The sequence below is a fragment of the Erithacus rubecula genome (genome assembly GCF_903797595.1).
Source record: "Erithacus rubecula genome assembly, chromosome: 3".
In the NCBI taxonomy this organism is placed as follows: domain Eukaryota; kingdom Metazoa; phylum Chordata; class Aves; order Passeriformes; family Muscicapidae; genus Erithacus; species Erithacus rubecula.
The window spans coordinates 118,739,882-118,761,972 of NC_136689.1; the positions used below are offsets into that span (position 1 = coordinate 118,739,882).

The 22,091-nt window shown below is 38.1% G+C and overlaps 1 protein-coding gene across 6 annotated transcripts in view; it reads left to right on the forward strand.

The window, feature by feature from the left end:
- The window catches only part of ZFHX4 (zinc finger homeobox 4), a 154,580-nt gene that overhangs the window by 32,554 nt on the left and 99,935 nt on the right, over positions 1-22,091 (forward strand). For 5 of the 6 annotated variants that reach the window (XM_079300925.1, XM_079300921.1, XM_079300922.1 and 2 more), the window contains exon 3: positions 1-460. This exon is cut by the window's left edge and continues 43 nt beyond it. In XM_079300925.1, coding sequence (XP_079157051.1) covers positions 1-460 — 460 coding nt within the window. The remainder of the gene's footprint in view (positions 461-22,091) is intronic. The other variant, XM_079300926.1, reaches the window with a different exon arrangement.

Sequence of the window (22,091 nt, forward strand, 5' to 3'; positions counted from 1 at the left end):
GCTAATGGGTGATGACCTGTCCCTCCTTACTGCAGGAGAGCTGTCACCTTATATCAGTGACCCAGCGCTGAAGCTATTCCAGTGTGCTGTTTGCAACAAATTCACCTCTGACAGCCTGGAGGCCCTAAGTGTGCATGTGAGCAGTGAGCGCTCACTCCCCGAAGAGGAGTGGAGGGCTGTAATTGGAGACATCTACCAGTGCAAGCTCTGCAACTACAACACTCAGCTCAAAGCGAACTTCCAGCTCCACTGCAAGACTGACAAACATATGCAGAAATACCAACTGGTGGCTCACATTAAAGAAGGCGGCAAAACTAATGAGTGGAGGCTGAAGTGTATTGCCATTGGCAACCCAGTTCACCTGAAATGTAACGCCTGTGACTATTACACCAACAGCGTGGATAAATTGCGCTTACACACTACCAACCACAGGCACGAGGCAGCCCTGAAACTCTACAAGGTAAGTCTGTGACAGCAACTCCAGCCAGCTCCCAATGGGCTGGGAAATTAACCCTTTCTGTGCTCATCAAACAGGACTTTGATTAATTAGCAGAGTAAAATTCATTGAACGTGCATATAGTGAAACGAAAACTGCAGGAGTGATCCAGATGAGTTTTGTTGAGTCGCCTGGGGGGTCATTTAGGAGGCACTTTCTGCAAACACAGGGTCCCTAAGTTGTTTTTTCTTTTTAAAGTTCTCTCGTAATAAATAACTAGAGGCGTTTTACATCTCTCATAACATTTTCAGACTTTGTCCATTACATTTTGATCAGAAGCTTGACAGAGATTATGGAAAATGATGTTTTTCCCATACCTTGCATAGGGAAATCATAAGGAGATCACTTTCTGGCATATGTATCTGTTTGGAGCCATTATGTATCACAGCCAAGTTATTCTACATTGGTATTTTCAGTAAGCACATGCAATATGCCACATTATTACAAAGGATATTCAAAAGTAAGCACTGTCATCCTTTTGTCTGCCCTTCTTTTCCAAACCAGTAATGATTTTTCACAAACATGAAAGGGTGTGGTGTAGATAAATATGTTAGTAGAATGGCAACTATATTTTTATCTTTACTGGAAAAAACTATGTGGATATAATGAATATGTGGGAGTGATGAATACCATTTATTACACAACTTGTCATGACTTTTTCCAAACCCTAATTATGGGGTAACTTATTTTCTGCAGTGTGTTTACTGGATTGGCTTGATTGTCTTGGTTCATGTACAAAATATAACACATTCATTTCCAAGATGAATAACTTTGTAACTTATTAAAAACTTCTTTTGTCTAGGGGATATAAAAATTCAGGAAATATTGCAAACCATTAGTCACTGTAACAAGCTCTAAATATGATTAGAAAATCCATTTTGCAAGTGTTATCTATTGATTTATACTAGAAATCTGTGATAACTAAACTATCAGGAGTCGTCTGCTGATTACAGCAGCTATGCTGGTTTTCTAATCATGTTGAAGACGTGTACATACAGAAAAATGTGGAAAAGTCTCAGCAGACCTCTAGTTTAAGCAAGAAATAATATTTTTCTGGTGTTCAGCCATGTTCAAGTGGTTGGTCTGAGCTAACACATCCTGCACAGGCAGTAACATAGATGTTCATTTTATAACTTGATAGTTGTAACCTTGGTGCTTCTGCTGTGAGCAAAAATGGCAGTAACACAAGCTTTGGTCTATTATACTGTCCACAGTGGTGGCTGCTCTGCTACTTTAATAATGTATTTTATTTAGTTGCATTTTTTCCTTAATTCTAGAGGGTGTTATTTTTTGCTGGGTTTTCTCTTTTTTTTTGAGATCTAAAATCCTGTTATGAAAAGTATGAAAAAGAGCTGCGAGTGTCCTGCCTCAGCAGCAAAACTCCCTTTAGAGGTTCCTGCTCCCTGTCATCCATGAAGTCATTCCTTGTTTCCTCCATTTACACTGTGCAGCCACACTCTAAGTCTGGGCTTTTAAAAAAAAGCAAAACAAAAAAACACATTTTTTGGTCTTGTCTTGTTAACAGGTCCTGGTCCTGTTTTGCTTCTGTTGAGTGTTAACCTGCATTATTTCAATTCTTTGTTCTATAATGCCACCATTCAAGGAAATGCTACTGCAAATGGTGCCACAGACAGGAAGGATAGAGTAGGTGAAGGGAAGGCAGCAAGCTTTTCTCAGATGGCTTCACTGCCAAAACTTCTGAGACTGTTGAAAATATGATGCCAGCTATTTATTAAAAAAAAAAAAAAAATATATATATATATATATATATATAGTCACAAGGTACACAATTTATCTGCTCAAAACAGTACTTTTCTTAACCTGATCCCTAGAGAAATCTTAATCAGGTATGTTTGGGTTTCCAACCTGTGCTACAAACTATTTGATGTGGGATGCTAAGGGAGAATTAATAGCATTATTAGTATTAGCTTTTGGCCCTCATCACTGAAAATGTCCTGCTGCTGAATCTGCTTCTTTGCCAGATTCTGGTTTGTTAGAGGGAGTTCAGTAGCATCTATGTAGTTGAGGTGTCACACATAGCAAGGGACCATCACCAGCCTTTGGAGCCTTTGAATCAGTTTAGGACATCCCAGTGGAAACGGAATCCATAAACACCCAGATACCCTCTAGGCTTCACGGCCTAAGTAGGACAATTGAAATGTCTGGCTGTTATCCATAGGGTTCCAACTCTCCTGATGTATTTTTGAAAGGATTTGTCCCTAGCATTGCTAGTATCTCAGCTTCTCAGAAAGTTTCTGTCCCTCATGGGACATAGAGAATCGTGGAAATTTGATCCCCACTAGGTTTAATGGCTCTAGAAAGCAGATAGCATACACATGCACATACACTATTTTCATATAATATAATTTCAATTTTAATTTGAAGAAGTGTCATGTTTGAGATATTAGTTAGAATATTAGTGTTATTTTTTAAGATTTGGGGTTGGCATGAAATGCTGACAATGTGTCCAAAATGCCCAAAATGTTCTAGATGCGTGTACTCTATAATAGAATGTAATGCCTCTGTACATCACCCAGAAAAATTTACTTTTAATTGTAAGTGTACATTCAGGCCTCAAGATGGAAGTAAATGCAGTTTTGAAAGTCTGTTAAGTAATCTGCTACCAGACTTGATAGTTTTGTCAGGTCTTGGTGAGGCTGTTGCCACCAAGAGAGTTATAAACTTTTTTTCTCTTGATACATTCAGATAAACTTTTAGAGCACCTAAGGAAAAAATGAACATTAATTTGTATGAATAATAGATATATGCCTTGGGAGCAATATTGAATATTCATGAATTGTGTTTATATTCAAGCAGCTCCTCTTAATTCTTTTAAAATTAAGGTGCTGTGAATATGGTTCAGCAATAAAAAGTTTAATACTAAAACCATCTGAAAGCACAGAAGAATCTGTGACTTTCTTCCTTTGCTTTGTCAAGTACCTCAAAGTTTTTCTTCAGTCATTTATATTTATTTAAATGTTATTGTTTTGTGAATTTTCTTTTTATAAATGTTGCTGAACAGTTTGATTTTTCTCCCTCTGCTTAACTATTGATGGAATAAAAGGATGTCTTTTCATAGCTGTAGCTTTTGAAGGAACCATGAACATCAGAGCTTCTCTTCTGAAGCTGTATAATTTTAGGCAGTACGGAAATGTCACTTTTAGAGTTAGATTCTAAATGTGGCAAAGTGGAACCTTTAGCTGTTTTCTAAGTTATTTAAAGAAGAAATGGCCTGGTTGTTCCTTATAGAAGTGGAGTATTTAAATGGTGTTGGTAATGTGACTGCTAAGAACCAGAACAAAGACAGCCTTACCCTGAGTGAACTCAGCTTGGCCTAAATGAATTTCCCAAAGACTCACTTTTGGAATTGTGGGGCTCGGTATTAGCAAATTAAACCACCGAAAAGTCGCAAGTTCTTGGCAGCATCCATCAAGAAGAATTCAGTGACTCCACAAGTAAACAGAGAAAGCTTCTATAGCAACAGAGTGCATTTCCATTCTGCAGGAGGAAGCATTCAGCTTCTGCAGATTTGGGAAGCTGAGGCAGGACGGTGATCTGTCTCTGTGGATGTAAAATATATATAGCTGGAACTGCTCTTAAGGCAGCCATTTTGTAGGTTAGTCAAATAGCTTTTGATTCAGGGAACCACATATATCATGTCCTGTGCTCATAAAACAGTTTCCACATACTTCTGATAATAAATAAAAAAGTACAGGATAGCCTTTTCGTAAAGTAAACTAGAATGGCTGAAAATAAAATTTACTTAACCAAGTAACTGAATGGCACGATCAATTGCTAATCAGAAATAAATATTTGAAGCTAGTTTATCAAAAATATTATTTGATTATTTGATTAGCTGGTAATACCTTTGACAGACATTGCTTAAATACTGTATATTTACTGCAGTTTGCATTGTGTTTGCAACTATTTAGGAGCTCAGGGAAAGTGAGAGGCAGCAGTTAGCAGACTAATACTCAGCTGTGCAAGAACTACCTTAGTCTTCCTTTTATTGACAAAATGCTGAACCTCAGCACTATTAATGCTATGTTTTTTAAATTTTGGTAGATCACTTTACCTCCCATGTTCTCAAGTGGCAAAGATATTACCCAAAAGGTGTGACCTGATTTCAGTTTAAGAAGGTTAAAGGTTAAAGGTTAGCTCAAAAGCATCATCTGCCTAGCTGCTTAGCTTTAAACTGATCAATTTAATGAAAATCTGTTTTGCAGATGGTGTTGTAATGTCTTTGGCAGGATTTAGGCAGCTTTAACATTAGACGTACGCTAGTAAAAATTATTTCTTTATTTGACCAGAACAACACCTTTTCTTTTATGTTTTAAGGTAAAAGGCATGTGGGATATGGTATTTTGGCAAAGGACCCAGAAGCAGAAAGTGTTGATGGTCTTTCCATATGGGCTCAAAACCAGAATACCCTTATGTCTATTGCTAACGATGACGGAAGAAACAAACAAAGCTGTATTCATTTCTTTTACCATAATGTTTTACTTTGAACCCATAAAAAAGCATTTCAGTCAGACCTGTCCTTGGAAAAGGCTTGTCTTCTTTGCCTAGGGTGGAATGCAGCAGCATTAACTTTTTTAACCTGGCAGAGCACACCGATTGTCTCTTTCAGACCTTGCATTTGTAGGTCAGAAGCATTCTTTCTCTTGCTCACTAACCAAGCTGTAATTGTGTTACTTAGCTGTAGATACTATAAATAAGAAGGCAAATTAGTCCAACCAAATGGTAAGTTTTATCTGATGGAGGTTGTCTGAATAAACAAAGAATTAGATCCTTGTGAGTGTAAAGCAGAGCTTTGTGTTTATGTCTTCTGAGAATCAAACCCTCACAGTTTTTGCCAAGATAATTAAGTTTCAGCACAAGCATGTCTTTCTATTTTCAGATGTATGCAATTCAGTAGGAATTTCTTGGGCTCTAATACAATACTATTATATGTTAGCTTTGTAATTAGCTAGGACTCTATCCCTTTGCTGAAATGCATTGTAATATAGCACACACAAGCATAGTTTGCATGTAAGCAGTTATGAAAGTGGTGCCCTTTGTTTCATATTGACCTTCCAACTTACTTAAAAGAGAGTTTACAATGAACCTTTGTTTTGCCCACAAATGATCATAAACAGCTTTCCAAAGAGCCCAATAAAATAAGAAAATCGCAAATGTATAACATCACATGTTGAAAGGGTGGAAGAACAAACAGGGCTTTTGCTATATTTTATAGGATGGATTTATAATCTGTTCTTGGGTCACTTAGGGCCAAGAATTTTCATGGTCAGCTGCTTGGTCCTGCTAGCTAGCATCCTCTGCAGGAAAGGCAAATACCGTGCAGCACCTGCTCTTCAGCTGGGGCTCTGCATTGCTCTTTAAAGAGAGGTGTCCACTTCTCTGCTGGTTCAAAGTCAAAAGATTAATCAGACCAGCTTTTTTTCTGCATCTGTCATCAGTGAAGCAGAATAGTCTGTCTGGATTCCATAATGCTGTTTGCATATTTGGATTTTAAATCATCCAGGAGTGTTGAATGCTTTGCTCATCTTTATCACGTGCAGGAGGCACAAGTGGGATTTAGACCTTAGGTAACTTTTAGTGTAACATTCCCCAAGGAATACTGCTTGGTTTTTTCTCATTATCCTTGTTCTGGATGAAAGCATTGTTGTTAGGAATTAACAACTGAGGGGGGTGTGAAGTATATGCACATGGGGATGAATGGACTTACAGCCCAAATCACTTTGTTTGCTTTACTTGGTTTGGCATGAAATGTTTGTACTTGATCAGCCTGGAATTAACAGAAAGTCACATTCTTGTCATTTAAACTGTCCTGCACTAACTTTTTAATATAAAATAAAATATTCTACAAAAATGCCAATTCAATTATTTAACTGTCATTGTCCCAGTATGATGGTAAAAGAGGTCAGGAGATTGTGCAGCATTGATTTGCATAAAAATCATTGTGGAAAGGAAATTGGAATATGTCTGCACACCTGAGGAGCCAAACCAAGCTTTGCTTGATGTTCTTCTTTTTGTTTGTTTGGAAGAAAACTGTTATCAATGATAAACAAAAGTTATTCTAATTTGTTCCTCAACTTAAGTCTCATATGGTGAACAGAAGGTATTTCAATTTTTAAAGTCCTTTGAGATTTGAGTTTACTTAAGGCTTTAAATGTTTTATGAAATTTAATTTCCACTCCAAGTTTTAATTACTGTAATTCAGATTATACTGTTGTGCTGTCATGTATAAAGAGAAACCAGTGTCTAGTCACAGCTATACATACATTGTGTAATCATAGCTACAAATAATGTATATGCCTACTGTATATCCTTGTACAGTATAAACAAGAATATTTATTTAAAAAAAAACTAAAAAAACCCAAACTAGCAAAAAAGAAAATTGTTCGTTGGTAAAATAGCAATTTCAAAATTATCCTTTTTTATGATAAATTTAAAATAAAACAGTAAACATTTTCACATTATATTTTATGCACATTTATTTTGATATTCAGATATCTGTTTCTCAGATTGTCTGTTAAAAAGTACCATATTTTGTGTTCCACTTATGGTACACTGCTGAAACAGGGAGGTGTTCTCAAATCATAGTTTAAAGAATCCTCCTGTTCTTCCATTGAAATGCTGTCCAGAATCCCAGTGTGTGTCCTGGGTAAGGGTGTGTGAGGCTGCTCTTGGAAAGGAGGCAGTACCAGTGGAGCCCAAAGGAGCAGGTCCTCTTGCAGAGCAGGAAAAGTGAGCAAGGAGAGGCAAGAGAGCAGCAAGATCAGCCTCATTTATTCAGTATGCTCAACACACTTAAAATGGCTGTATTACAGCTATTTTTTTGTGCCTGGAATTCTTTCATTCTGACATCAAGAGAAATATGTAATTATTTCTGACTGAGACTCAAAGCAGAGATGCAGTGTATAGTGAATGTAAGAGTATTATGTCAATGTGAGTGCATATGTATGTGTGCATTAATAGATTGCAGCTATGGATTTAGCAGCCACTCCCTCCCAGCCTTGCAACATAGATTTTCTTGTTACCCTTAGGAGATTTTAGCTGATATTATGCAACTCACTACAGGTGTCTTTTCTAAAATTGTAATTAGTTTGCCAGACTCTCCCAGGTGAGATTTTTCTCTACACTCTCTTCCACTTATTTAAAAATGAGCAGCAAAAAAAGTAAAAAAGGCTGACACATGGCAGGAAAGTTGTATTTTGACACAGATACATGTATTTCAGCTTTGCTATTGTTTTTGCTAAGTAATTTAGAAGAAATTTTCCCTCGGTTTATGCATTTGCTGGTCCATCCACACGAAATGCTAGAATTGTGATTTTTATTAATGCAAGTAAAATCTTACAGACCTCATATGTACAGGACAGATGTGAGCTTTTTGATACACAGGTCTTGAGACTGCATTGGCTGTATATATGTCTATATGGCTAGACAGACAAATTAATTTTCTGCATTTCTTCTTTTTTTTCCTCCTTTGGAGTACTACTGCAGCAGAAAAAGGATAAGAAAGGATAGTGAAGATACTGGTGTGAAATACTAAGTAATGCAATTTCTGTGCTTCAGCAAGGATTGGGCATAATGCAGGGGATGTATTTTCTTGGATAAACTTCCATGTGTATGTTTTTGGGTAAATTATAATACAGTACTACAGAAAATAGGTCTTAATTATGCTAAATGTGAGTAGGGGTTTTATGTTGATAAAACATAAATTACAAGTGGTGGCATGTAATATTTTTGAACCTGATGGTCTGCCTGTTAGACTGGTGTACTTAATACAGGCAGATAGTGCAGACTGATGATCTTACAACCTCATGCTGATACATAAAAGAAAGTGCAGCTTTGCTAAGAACTTCAAGACCTTTGCTTTGTGGACAGCTATGAAGGAGGATGTCATAGAAATTACCCCCTTGGTCTGCAGCAGAAGGTGCCAACCCTTCAGCACTGCAGCAGACAGATACACAGTGTATTGTGCACCATAGCCTCGGGGGAAACTGTGTGTTCTACTCTACCAGTGGGAAGGAAGGCATTAAAATAATCCTTAGCTTTTGAAGGCAGGGGGTATTGAAGAAAACAAAAATTGAGCAAAGGTAGTCCTGGAATGATGAAGTGTGCAGATTCCCATGCCTTGGGCATCCTACTGCAGTAGCTGTTACAATAACAGAAAAAAATGGTTTTGTCATATACAAGGAGTATGAGCAGTACTCCTTGATTATATGCATGAATAGGAAACATTGCTAATGGGAGCTATGAATAGTATCATACTATCCTTATTCCAAGAGTGGATGTTTGACCACCAGGGTTGTCTAAAAAAAAAAAAGGTGTTTTTTTTCTATTTAAAATTGTTATCCTAGAGTATTAATCAAACCATGCTATTCACAGGATTCACATGTGTAAAATACATGAATGTATAAGTGTTGATTTATTGGTGGATTGTGTGCAGGAAGCCTAGCATGTAGGGACAGTATTCAATGTTCTGCCCAAAGAGGTTATTTATTTGTAAGCCCTGTTCTCCCTTGTAAACTCTCTCAAAGATCAAAAACATGCACTCCTGCTTTGCACTGCTCCTGGAGAAAAGAACCATCTTTACACATAAAGACAGCACCAAATCTGTTGTTCTGGGATAGTGTGTGCCCCAACCTTTAACAGAAACTATATTACTCTTAGAGGAAGTTCAAGATGACACTTTTAAAATAAAGGCCAGCAGTGGAAACTCTTTCCAGAACTTTATCAGGTGATTGCAGAGGTCTACATCTCTTGACTTTAAAGTTGTTTAGCACATACAGAATTTTTCCATTGACATCCTAAGCTCATGTGTGGACCTATAGCAGTTCTTAGGTGGGAGGAGGTCAGTTGTGTCCAAACAGCTTTGTTAAAAATGATGTTTTCCATGGAAAATCCTAAGATGTTGCAAGTGGCTCAAGTATCATAATAGCTGTGATTCATATTATCCTTATCCTAAATTCAAAACTCTGGAAACTAATGGTAAAGGTGAAGGAAGGGTGTTTCTTATTCACAGAATCACAGAATCAGAATGTCTGGTGTTGGAAGGGACTCATAAGGATTATTGAACCAAACTTCCTGCTCCTTGCAAGACTACCTTAAATTTAACTGTATGACTAGGAGTGTCATCCAGATGCTCCTTGAACTCTGACAGCATTGGTGCTGTGACCACTTCCCTGAGAAGTCTGTTCCAGTGACCAACCACTCTCTCAGTAAAGAACCTTTCCCTGCTGTCCAAGCTGAACTTCCCCTGACTCAGCTTCATACCATTCAGACAACAATGCTCCTGTTTTCTATGTAACCTCAACAAAAACTTGCTCTATGGGAAATAGATTGAGGAAAAAAATACTACCATTCTGTAATTGAATAAACACTTTGTGAATGACCAGCAACTTAGTATTTTTACAACTAGAACAATGAAACAAAGTCTAAGGAGGATCTTGGTATTCTTGTTCTTTGTGCTATGAGTGCTATTCTTCTTCTGTGTGCTAGTGATGAGAGCATGGAAAAAAGCTTGCTTTACTACTGAAATAAGATGGCTTTAATATCTAGATGTTACTATTTTGGAAACAACCTTTGGCATTTGCAGATATGTAAGCAGCTAATGAATGACTGGAAATTAGGAAGAATAAAGCTGGTGGAAAAAAAATGAGTCCAGACTGCAAGTGTTTCTGAAAACCTTATGTCCTTATTTGTTCAGAAACTTCTGTGACTCAAAATCTTGACCCAGGAGGAAGCTGGAATCCTGGGATATGTCAGGAAGGGATCTTGTGAAGTCAGCTCTCAGATGACAAAGATCACAGGTCACAGAAAATAGTTTAGGACTAATTTTGCCAAATTTCTGACCTAGAGTTTGGGCAGATTTTGAAAACACTATTGTGTTGTTAGTCCCCTGGGTCTAACCCTGTTACAGATGCATCTCAGTAATAGGTGCTGTACCTAGTCTGTGGATATCCTTTGTCACTTTTTGATTTACTGAGGTAGTCTCATAGGTCATCATGAATTGGATATGCTGCCAATGTGCTCTGTCTCTCTGTTCCTGTCTCCACTGGTGTGTTTTCTAGTGTGTCAGGCTTCAACAATATCCTCACAACATGTGAATTTCTGTGACTTATAGAACTCAAGGAATGAAAATTTTGTACCTAGTCATTACTACTGCTTACAAGTATTTTTGAGAAAGAGCAAATCCTTTCTCAGACACTCTGTAGTCACTTAGATTTTTATTTTCTTTTTGTGTTGTCTTCTTTTTTATTTCTTGAAAAACAAAAATAACTTTGTGGGATCAAGTCTGACTCAACATGTTACATGTAGGGCTTGGATCCAAGTAGTCTTGCTAGGATATTTCTTTTCTTTTATTTCTTGAGTTTTTCACTGAGCAGCTCAAATTCTGTGGCCTCAGCTACCTCAAAATCATGAAAGATGATATGGTTTACCCAAAGCATTTTCGGACAGACAAAGTACAAGAGCTATGCTGGTTTTGAAGAGTTCTGTGTAAGTAACAGTTTTTATGATAAGGAAGAGTTGAGTTGGTGATCAATAAAGGGAGACTCTGAAATCTCATGGTGCAGAGAGCCTGCATTCCAGTTCACTCAGCTTTTGTACACTCCAGATACAAAGGTTTTATGCCTCATGTGTCCACAACAAGAACTAAGCAAATGTCTTTCCTGTACTTCTAGTAGTTGTTTGTCCTAATAGATTTAGAAGGTAAGGTCAATACTGTCTGTACTGGGAAACAGAGCATGGCTTTGGAAAAAAAAACTCCAATGTGTCTCTAACCAAGCAGAGGTGAGTGAGAGGTTGGCCTGTAGTATGTCTAACATAGAATTATAATTAAGCATAACAAGTTCTTCACTTCATATGTCTGTCTTTCTGTCTGCATATTTAGTCCATTTTTACATGGACTTAATAGAGTGTTGGTAGTTGGGAAGGAAGAATTCGAATAGTGGGGAGGGTTAGAGGTGGAGTCTGAAGTTGTTCGTGCTCACAAGAGCTCAGAGAGACATTATCCAACAGCAGTGTTAGGAAGGAAGCCACAGTGGTGTGAGGCTGGGTTTCTTGCACAGGGGGTGCAGTGGACAGTAACAAAAGGGCAGGTATGTGTGTGTTTATAAAAGTGTGCACTTCCCAGGGTAAAACTATGGTGTCCATACATACCCCAGACTGCTACTGTCATCTTCTATAATGCTGTACAAAGGTCTGTATATCTTAGTGTCTGTAGTAAAGGTTGGATTTCCATTTTTCTTCTGATTTCTTTCTGCCAGTTACTTATAATTTTCTTTTAGAGCTGAAATTATCAGGATTTGGTCTGGGTGTAAAAAATATTTCTTTCTTCTTTGGAGCTCTTTCTGAATCACTTAATCATGAGATATCTTTCCAACCTGTCCTAATGAAAAATACTCCACTGCAAATAAAGTTAGTTAAGTACATTTCTTGCAGTGGCTGTCCATAACAGAAGAGAATGTTATTTTAAAAGCAACAACACATTAATAGGCCAAGTATGCAATCATTGTCCTATCACAGCAAATTATACCATTAGTCCACCTTATCTAATCTCTTTGCTACAGACAGCCTAACAACAATTGCTTCTCAGAGCAAAGCAGAAATAAAAAAAAATTTCATGGGCAAATACAGAATAATGTTGCTTTGCTTGTACAGGAAAATTCTTGTTCTTTTCATATGTTCTCTGTACTTTGCAATGAATTACCATCATACAAATTCAAGCATATATTCCCCCCTCCTCAAAGTTGTCTTTGGGTAATCTTATAGGTACACAAACATCAAATCAGTTTATAAAGTGAACTTCTGGCTCAATCACATGTAGTGGGAAGGAGTTCCATAGATTAATTTAACCTGCATACAAGTTTTTTTTTTTTTAATTTTCTGTCATTAATTTATTCAGTTTTGTTTGTTTTAATTTATCTGGTAACAGAATGAAAAAAATCATGTGTCCTTACTTGCTTTATGATCTTTTACATAATCTTTATAACTTCAAAATAATCTTTATGATTACTTTATGGTCTTTTTATCATGCCTCTCTTTTATTTACACAAAAAATTTCAATCCATTCAGTCTTGCTTTTAGTGGAAGTTTTTCCACATTTCTGCTAATCCCATCACTGATCTCTGAACTCCTTTTACCGCTGTTAAATTTTTCTGGAGATACACAGACACTTCAGAGTTGAACACACTGTTCTCAGTGGAACTGTATGATCTTACTGTCCCATGCCTGGTGCATCCAAAAATATAATCTGCTTTAAACAAATCCCGTTGCAGTCTGTGCTGGAAATATGTTGCCTTTCATTACATGCTTCTTCCCACGCCCCCCCCCTTCAAACTGATGCTGAAGTGTCCCAGAGTGGCTACATTTAATTTAGACACCAGTAACGTGTTTGATTGGTTCAAATTATTCCTTCTAATACACATTTTCTTGGATTTATCTGTCAATACTGAGTTTCTTGTGCATGCTCAGCTAACTTTGAAAGTATCTGGCATTTCTCACAGTTCTTTGGCGGGTCTTGACTGTCATGAATTCATTTATGACTTCTGCAGGATCAGTCCTAGTTTGCAGTTAGAAGACACAGAGTTAATTTTTGTTCTGTTAAATGCCCTGTTAGTTCATCTAGCTTGTTTTCTCTCTCTGTCAGTTTTTAATCCATGAGATTTTTTGCCCCTACATTACGTGGTTAGGCTTCTGCATAGCCTGAGTGGAAAAAAACCTCCAGCTCTGAATTAACCCATGGAGTAATTAAATTCCTCTTAATATTAGGAGAGTGAGAGAAAGAAGCATCTCCTTGTGCCCATGTCACATTGCCTGTCTCTTCAGACAGCTCCCTGTTGCTTTCCCACATGGATTGCTGTACCTAGTGGCTTGTGTTGCAAATGTCTGAAGGCAATTAACTATTTGCTGAGCGTGAAGAACAGAAATAGCTAATTAACCAGCTATCTGCAAATATTAACCCCAGATATTTATTCACTGATGCAAAATAGAAGATGCTTTTTCTGCATGGGGACTACAGAGCTGAGGCATAGCTGCAGTTGCCTCTGTAGTGTGCTCGTTTTGTACTGTTCAGTGCTAACTTTAATGTATTATTGATTGTTATTAAGGGATACCATGAAATACAGATGGGATGTCTGTTGTGGTTGAACTCATACTGTGGGAACTATGTTGACTTTTAGATTGTTCTGGCCTTCATGCTGCTTGGCATTAAAACCTTTCACATTAGGGTTTAGAAGAGAAAGAAATATATAGTAACTTGTTACCCTGTGTGTAGTGTGAAGTAATGTGAAAATACGATGCCAAATTCCCTCCCCACCGAGTCAGCACAAAATTTGAAATGAAGTACTAATTTCAGAACAAGCCAGGAAGTTCAAATTCCCTGTGTGACTGTATATAAACACTAGTTCAGGACAGTCAATACCTGAATTTAAATTAGCTATGCTACCTGCCAGTACAAGTGCTAAAAATGGAGGGATTAGGGGTCTGATTTTCTAGAATGCTGAGTCCTAGTGGCTCCTTCTGGCAGGGTCTGTTTAGCATCTAGGATCCAAGGTCATGCTCATGAGTGACTGGCACCTCTGTGCTGACTGCCAGCCTCCATCCTTGCACAGCCTTCTTGGCTGGATGTATTGGCTAGTTTGAAATACACAAAAATTGCATCAGAGGATCAATTACTGCTGAAATGTCACTACTGAACCCTGTAATAGTGCTAATTAGTTAAAGCAAAAGAGGCACTTATCTTGGCAGCAGATCACTGATTTTTTTTTTTTTCCACAAAATTAGGTTTGAAATGCTTTACATTCTCTCCCTTCCTTTTTTCTGGAGAAGTTTAAGTATATATATGTTTAGGTTTTTTTATTTTTCCTTGTTTGTTTCCTATGCCCTCATAAAAAGAAATACTTCTAAATGCATCTCACTATGTCCAGCAACTTCCATCTTAGAATAGCTTACTTTTGTTTGGAGCTCTTAAAGAGGCTATTAGTCATTGGAGAAAACTTGAAACAAGGAAATGTATGACAAACACACAGTCACAGGACAGCCCTCTCTAATTTTGGCTCAGCTCCCTTTCTGCCATTAATGGGGCAAAAAAGGAACTGGAGATCTGATGCAAGTTTGCTGCCCTGGGGGAGGGCAGAGTTATTCTGCATGTGTCAGGGAGTCCCTGGCAGGCAAGGAGCCAGCTGAGTGTGCCCTGTCCTTCCCACCACGCAGGAGAAGGACCAGCAAGGGCAGTAGCTGGAGTACATCTGAGAGTGTCTGTGATGGGAGTGAAATCCCTGCTGCACAGGGAGACCTGGGGAGCTCCCAGGCAGAGCTGGCTCAGGGGGATGCTGGTGGCTGCAGAAAACTTTTTATCTGCTACAGAAAGGCAGTGACTGCTGTCACAGGCTGTAGGGTCTCACTGCAGTCTTGTGGTTTGATCCCCTGCTCAGGTAGGTTTCATTTTTCTTATGTTCACCTTGCAGGGAGCCTTTGATGCCTAAAGAGGCTACCTGGAACAGAGGCTAGACAGTGTTAAAAGAATAAAGTGGGTATTTATTAAAAAGCCTTCAAAGGATACACCTTGGGCAGTACAAGAGCCTGGCTGAGGCTACACCCAAGGTGGATCCAACATGGACCCAGCATGGACAACCAGTCAGGAGTTTTCACACTTTTATAAGTTCTGGTCCATTTACATATTTGGGTTAATTGTCCAATTATAGCTTTGGGTTCTGCAGTCTCATCCTCCCAGATTGCTCTCCTCAATTCACTGTTTATACTTTTTGGACCTGAAGCTGTAATGGTGTCCTTGGTTCTCAGGCAGGAAAAGGATTGTTTTGTCTTACTAAACTGTGAAGAGAAATTGCTAATACTTTATATGAAGTTCAGAGTCACACACATCAGTGCACAGAATCTCAAAATTATAAAAGCTAAAATGTAAACATCACCTTCCTGGGCTGTGTCAGTGTGTTCTGGGCTTGATGAACCACCACAGCTCTTTCCCAGCACCAGTTGTTCTTTTTCAGTGTTAAAACATGCACGAGGCTCTCATTCACACATCCCATCCCCCAACTTTTCCCCCAGCATTTAGTTTTTGGTGAGGATTATTTCCTCACTATCCCAAAAAGATAAGATTCTCAGCTGCCAGTGGCATGAGCAGAGTCTGTGAGGTTTCTTTAGTATGAGACAGGTCATATTATTAAGCAAAAGTCTAAATATTTGCTGAGATTCAGGAAAAAACAGAGGAGTTTTGCTGGTTTATATCCTCTGCAGAATTCTTTTGAAGCTTTAAAACCATTGTTTGTTTCCTATTAAAATGGTGATGAGAGGAAAGAGGCAGGGAGGATGTAGGCCAAATCCATCTTTGTTGCAGTATTGCTGATCTCAGTATTACTCCAAGGATAGAGAAGTTTTCCAAAACGACAGTGTTTCTTAACTCTGTCAATGGACTGGGACATGGCTCTCCTGTGGTTTGACTACTGTGGTTTGTCACTACTGTGAAAAATTATCCAGTTCAAAAAGTCCTGTTATTTGGGTAATTTCTTGCTGAAATTGATGGTTACTGTTCCTGTTTTTCTCCCAGAGTTTATTTCTAGGGCTTTCCCATTTGTGCCTGGTGTTCTAGATAAAAGGCTAGACACAAAGGCAGAGTTAGAGAGACTGCTTTGCAATGAGGATGTGTAAAAGAGGAGAAGATGTGAATTTGGGGCTGTTTTTCCTCTCATGGAAGCAGTTTGTCTGTGATACAGTGTGAGTTGATACAATGGATACATCTCCTAAATATCTTTTACAGATGAAACCAGGTTACTGGGTATTGATAACCATGACATACTTTGTGGTTGAGCATACACGCTAGAACACCTCATTTATAGCCCATTTCTCCTCCTAAATTATTCCACATTTGTGAGCATTTTTTAAGCAGCTGCTATTTAAAACCAGAAAGCCTCCACCCTAAAAGGCCCCAACCTGTCAGAAACATTTCCTCTCTTGCCTGAAGCTTGGAATTTTACTCCAAAATGCCAGCTCCCTCAGGAGTGTGCATAGTGTCATCCTTGCCTTGTGGTTTACTCTTTGCAACCTCAGTTGCACACACAACCATTTTTTACCACCTCACCACTTTCTACTTCCTTCTCTACCAACATCTCTACGTGTCTGTTTTTCACAGTGCCATTTGCACCTAGATTTCTGCAGCACTTAACCCAATTTCACTCTTGCCAAGCCCTAGACTCCTTCATATTTTTCTCCTTTTCTGCCAATAACTTTATTTTCCACTTTCTCTTGTGTATGAATGTATTTATGTACATTGTCATATATGCATTTCTATTTATCTGGGATGATTTGGATAAAAATTTGTCTTGAGCATGAGTTGGCTGCATTGTTTCAAGTAATTAAGAGCTAGAAAAGGTATATTGAATATCCCACAGGAAACTATCACGTATTTTAAACCCGCTGCATATTTTGCTTTAGGAAAAATATGTCAGAAATTTGTAGGGTTCTCTCTATTAATACTCTTTTTTTCATATGGCTGCCTGCACCAAGCCAAGCCCCAGTAATATTAAGGGGGAAAAATGCTGCTGTAACTTTGTGACTAATATATTTTAGAAACGTCTTACATTTTTCCTGTAATAGCTTTTCCATACATAGTAGCATTTCAGTTTGAAGGTCTGACTTCTCAAAGCCTATCAGAGCTAAAAACAAATGCCAGCATTCTGTCAAAAAGCTGGAAACTTCCCACCTCCAATGCTCCAATGCTTTTTCAGACTCAAAGATCATAAGATTAACACACCATTGGTAAAAGGCCCATCCTGGGTGTTGCCTCAATGTAATCTGAAAGGAAATTTTTTTGTTTGAAAGCAAGGAAGAAATCAAACTAATGACAGCTGATTTAAGCTAACTGGGCTGGGAGCATTAACAGTAATTACTCTTGGAGACAATTTTAGAACTTGTTTCAAGTATGGAGATTTTGTTGACACTGCCATCTGGGACTCAGCTGGGAATTCTCTGAAGACCATGCTCCTCTACCTTTCACATGACAGGTGTAGAAGTGTGCCTTGAGCAGTCAGAGTGCCCTTTGTGAAGAGTGCTGGGTCTCTGCTGGGTTCACATTGATAGTACAAAATCTTCCATGCGGTATCAATAAGGCTGGGATAAAACACATAGCATATAATAGTTCCAGACCATGGTCTTTCATTCTTTTTAAAGTGCAACCACTGGGGCTACATATAAATAACTATCTGGCTATGTAAAGGGGTCAGATCAGGGCTTTGATATTCACAGTACATATCCTGATGGGACTGTGTTGTTGTTTAAGTAGGGTTAATTTTTGTCTCAACTCCAGCAAATGGTAAATTTTCCATTCAACTTGGTGGAACTAAGATTTCACACGTGACACTTAAATCTGTGCTATATAAAGCTTTGTATAAATACATCTGTATATAATATATATCACAAGCATGTACAAATGTGTTTCTGTATACTTTAACCAATTACATAAACTGTGTTTAAATTGTCTACTATGCAGATGCCTAGAATGAGCAAGCTAAAAAATCTGGGTAGAGGTAAAACACTCAGAGAATGCATTGGGAACATGCTTTTCACAATTGTAATTTTGAGAAGTTTTGTTCCCTTTATCAGTTGCCTTTCTCTACTATAAAATCACGTGGGATCTTTTTTCTAGTTGCATCAATTTTCAGCTACAAATGTTTTACATTATAAAACTGTGTAAAACAGACTAAAAATTGTGAAGTGTAAGAACAGATAATCTGGAGACTTAAGTGCTTTGGGCAAACTTCTCTTGCCAGCTTTCAGAGATACAGAGGGAGTCTGTGTTTGAAACCCCTCATCAGAGCAAAATGAACATTTTAGTGTTCTCGGACATAATATCAGGCTAACGTGCTCCCTGAGTGACATCCCGTACATACTGTATAATTGCCAGCCTGCTTCTCCAAGTGCCTTGAAGATTACATTTTTTTAATGTCCCAATATTAATAACCAGATGTGATCTTCTTCCTGCCCAGGGGTCAAGCTAGCTGGCCAGGTCAGGCTGTTTGTCTGTGTGCACAGACTGTGAAGTCTATTCAGAATGACAGGTATGGGGGGGGAGGCGGGCAGGGTGTTAACCTCAAGACCACCAAAAGGGAGTTCTCCCTGCTGGGAACAAAGACCAGCAGGAGCTTCAGCCTTTTTCAGTACTCCTGGGATTTTAACCAATTGAACAAAAGATGATGCACAGCTGAAGAAATGCTCTTCACAGCTGATACATAATTTAAGATGTTCAGTTACAAACAACCGGATATGTATTTGTGATTTCATTGGAGCACAGTCCAATTATCTGCAGTCAGTTAATATTTTTGTATGAGTAGTTTCTGTGTGCTGCTTTATATGCTCAGAAGACACTCAATTGCCAGAGTTTGAATACACACTAGCCTTGAAAATAGCCCTAGTACTTAAAGAAATAGCATTAAAACACCAGCAGTTGCTATGGGGGGTTTTGTACCTTCTAGTTAATGTTTGCCAGTCTATGTATAGATTATTTTATAATATGATATAGTTTCATTAAACGTGAATTATAAAAACATTTACTCTTCACTCTCTCTTTTTTTGAGACAAAAAAAAAAAAAAAATCAAAAGTAGAAGCTATTTGTTTCCTAATTGATTTTCTACGTTAGTTGTTCATTGAATAGATAAGTAGTGCCTGTGATATTTGATTACAGAGCAAGGCACCCATTTAACCTTCCGTTCTTTCCTGGCCAGGATTTCAAATACAATACAACGTACCTCCCTTAGGCTCAGTAGGATTAGACTGCTAGCAGTAATCCCTGATGCTATGAAATAGACCTGATAGAACTTCAACTCACTTGTTTAGGATTATGCTCATGAATTTCAGTCGTCTAGTAGTATTAACCCTTTGGGATCTGTTTTGGTTTATGCTGCTATAAATAATAAAACATTGTAACAAACAATAACATATACATATCAAAACTTATCTGTGTGTTTAAAGAATTCTCTTTTCCTTGGTGATTAAAGTATAAAATTCCCATTGAAATGAATTTAACTTCTATAGCATAAATCCTCAGAGTTTATTTTAATTCTAATTTTCGGGTGCCTTTTACAGTTCAACAGTTTCTTTAAACAGATTGGTCTCAATTTGTGTATTGCTTTTTAAAAATTGTTTGGATAAAGTTTAGTTCTCAAGGTTGCATTGAAAGGGCAGACAAGTGATATCTGCTAACTACAGAGCATCAGTGCAGAATCTCCCAGGATAATGACTTGAATGCAAGCATGGTCCTGTGGTAAAGAAGAGGGTTAGTGACACCTGAGCTATCATTTCCAGGCTTTTTTTGATTATAGCAACAATGGGCAAAACTGACTTATGATGACTTATGCCCTGAGCTAAAAACAGAGTAAGACTGCCACAGCATTTCTGATGGACCATGAGATCATGGTGTGCAAAAGCATTGTAATCACTCCAGATTTGGACTACTCTTTTGAACTGGTGGCTCCTATTTAAATGCTGATTTTTAATCTGGTCAAATCACTATAGGGAATAACTCTATACTAGCAATAAGAAGGAACAGATATTTTCTTTCTTTCATTTTCAGCATCCTAATACCTACCAATGAAATAAATATTGTTTCCTATTACCAGTCTCTTAAACTGTTGAAGCTTTAGTTCAAAGACTCATTAAATATTTATGTGCACAACTAATTATACTGATCATTGAAATGAATATATGTATATGTTTTAGAATATTTGATGCCAATTACAATGAAAGATTGTGGAGAGTTTGACTTGGGAACTCTAACCTACTCTTAGCAGAAGATAGAGTCAAATTTGGACTGACTGAATATGCACATTAAGGCATCAATTGGTGAAACTACTGCCACTTCAATACACCTGCATGTGGAATTGCTGTATTTAAAGGCAAGATGACAGGCAGAATCAGTGCTACTAGCTGCACTTCATGACAGAGGCATCAGGGCAGTTCTTTACCCTTTAGACACTATTAAAGCATGCCATTACTGTAGATCTGTTGGATACTCCTGATACATCTGATGATAAAGTGGTATTGATGAATAGCTGAAGGCCATGAGAGCAATAAATGAAGTCACTCTTGAGTGATTCCATTATTTTTTTCCAGGATGACTAGGGAGTGAGGGTAGTTTGGGGTGGTTTTTCATCAGCCCAGTGGTTCACTCATGTACTCCCATGTGGAGCATTGCTGGGTTCTAGTCTGTCACCCTTCTTGATTAACATATGCCCAAGGCCATTACAGGAGAATCATCTGTGCTTGAGGTGTGAGTGTCTCCATGATGCAGATGATTTTCATCTCCGCAGCCATGTCACTGATTTGATGGCAAAATCAATTGTTTGACTCTGTATCGTGCCAGCCATGGGGTTTGGATATAGCAGCTGTGTTGGAAACTGGGGTCCTGCTGATGGGATGCACAGGTGGCAGGAATGGCCAGGGCAGCACCACATAGCACCCACACTCTTAAGCCATGCTGATTCTGCATGTGGTAATCCAAGGAGTGATAAGCATCCCTTGCTAATTTCTGTGTATATATATGGCTGGTTGCTAAATGGGTGTAGATGTTGCTTCTCTTTCAAAGTGGCTTCTCTCAAGTTGTTTTTTTTTTGGTCTTAGAAATATCTTCCAAAAGCTGTGCCCAGTCCTGCTGCTGAAACCTAGAGGCAGTTGCAATATTTAATATATTTCAACTTTTGTACTTTGTTGGTTAGTTTTGGTTTGACACCTGGTATATTTCTGTTCCCTGATTGATTGCAAATGTACCATTAGAAATAGGCTGTTTCGTGAATGCTAAGTTTACATATTCAGAATGTGTTTTCCCTGGATATTCTGCAGTATGTGTTTAAACATAGCTGTTTCTGAAACAAATTCCTTGCTTAGGTCAGCAGATTTAGTATGGAGAAATTCATGGAAAGCAAACAGCCAAGAGGTGGGGCATGGAAGGAACTAATTCAAGAATTTCAGATGAATACAGCCAGTATTTTCCATCTCTCCATTTGATGCTTTAATTCTAAATGCAGAACTTGCAGAACTTAGTGGTCTACAAGTTGCCACCTTCAGATTTGCTGAGAAAAGAGAAGTAAACATGTAAAGTTTGATGAGATTTGAGCTGCCAGGAATATAACTGTTGATCCATTAGCCAGTTTTTCTGACAGCAGGTATTTTGCAGATGCAGTTTCCGTTCTGTTCCAACTCTCTCAACTCGCCTCTAGTTGCAGTTTCACTCTGTTTCAACCTATAAAGACTGAAGTGAATCAGACCCCAATTCTCTCTGAAAACCTCACTTCATATACATAATTCGGATCAACTAACAGTGCCCTGGGCTAAATCCCAGAAGATGCTGTATTTTCAGAGAGTTGTTGGCAAATGAAGAATTTGCTTCTCATTTTCTTGATCAAAAAATTTCAATTTTCAATCATTCCACCAATTATCAAGTTGTCCTTCAGTTTCTTACAGGGTAAAGGGAAGACAGAGTGGCCATATTGGGAGAGTTTGTTCTTAGGTAAAAAAAAATTTTGATGCCTTGGGTAACACTACTATTTATTAATGTGCATTTACTTAGCCAAGCAAAAA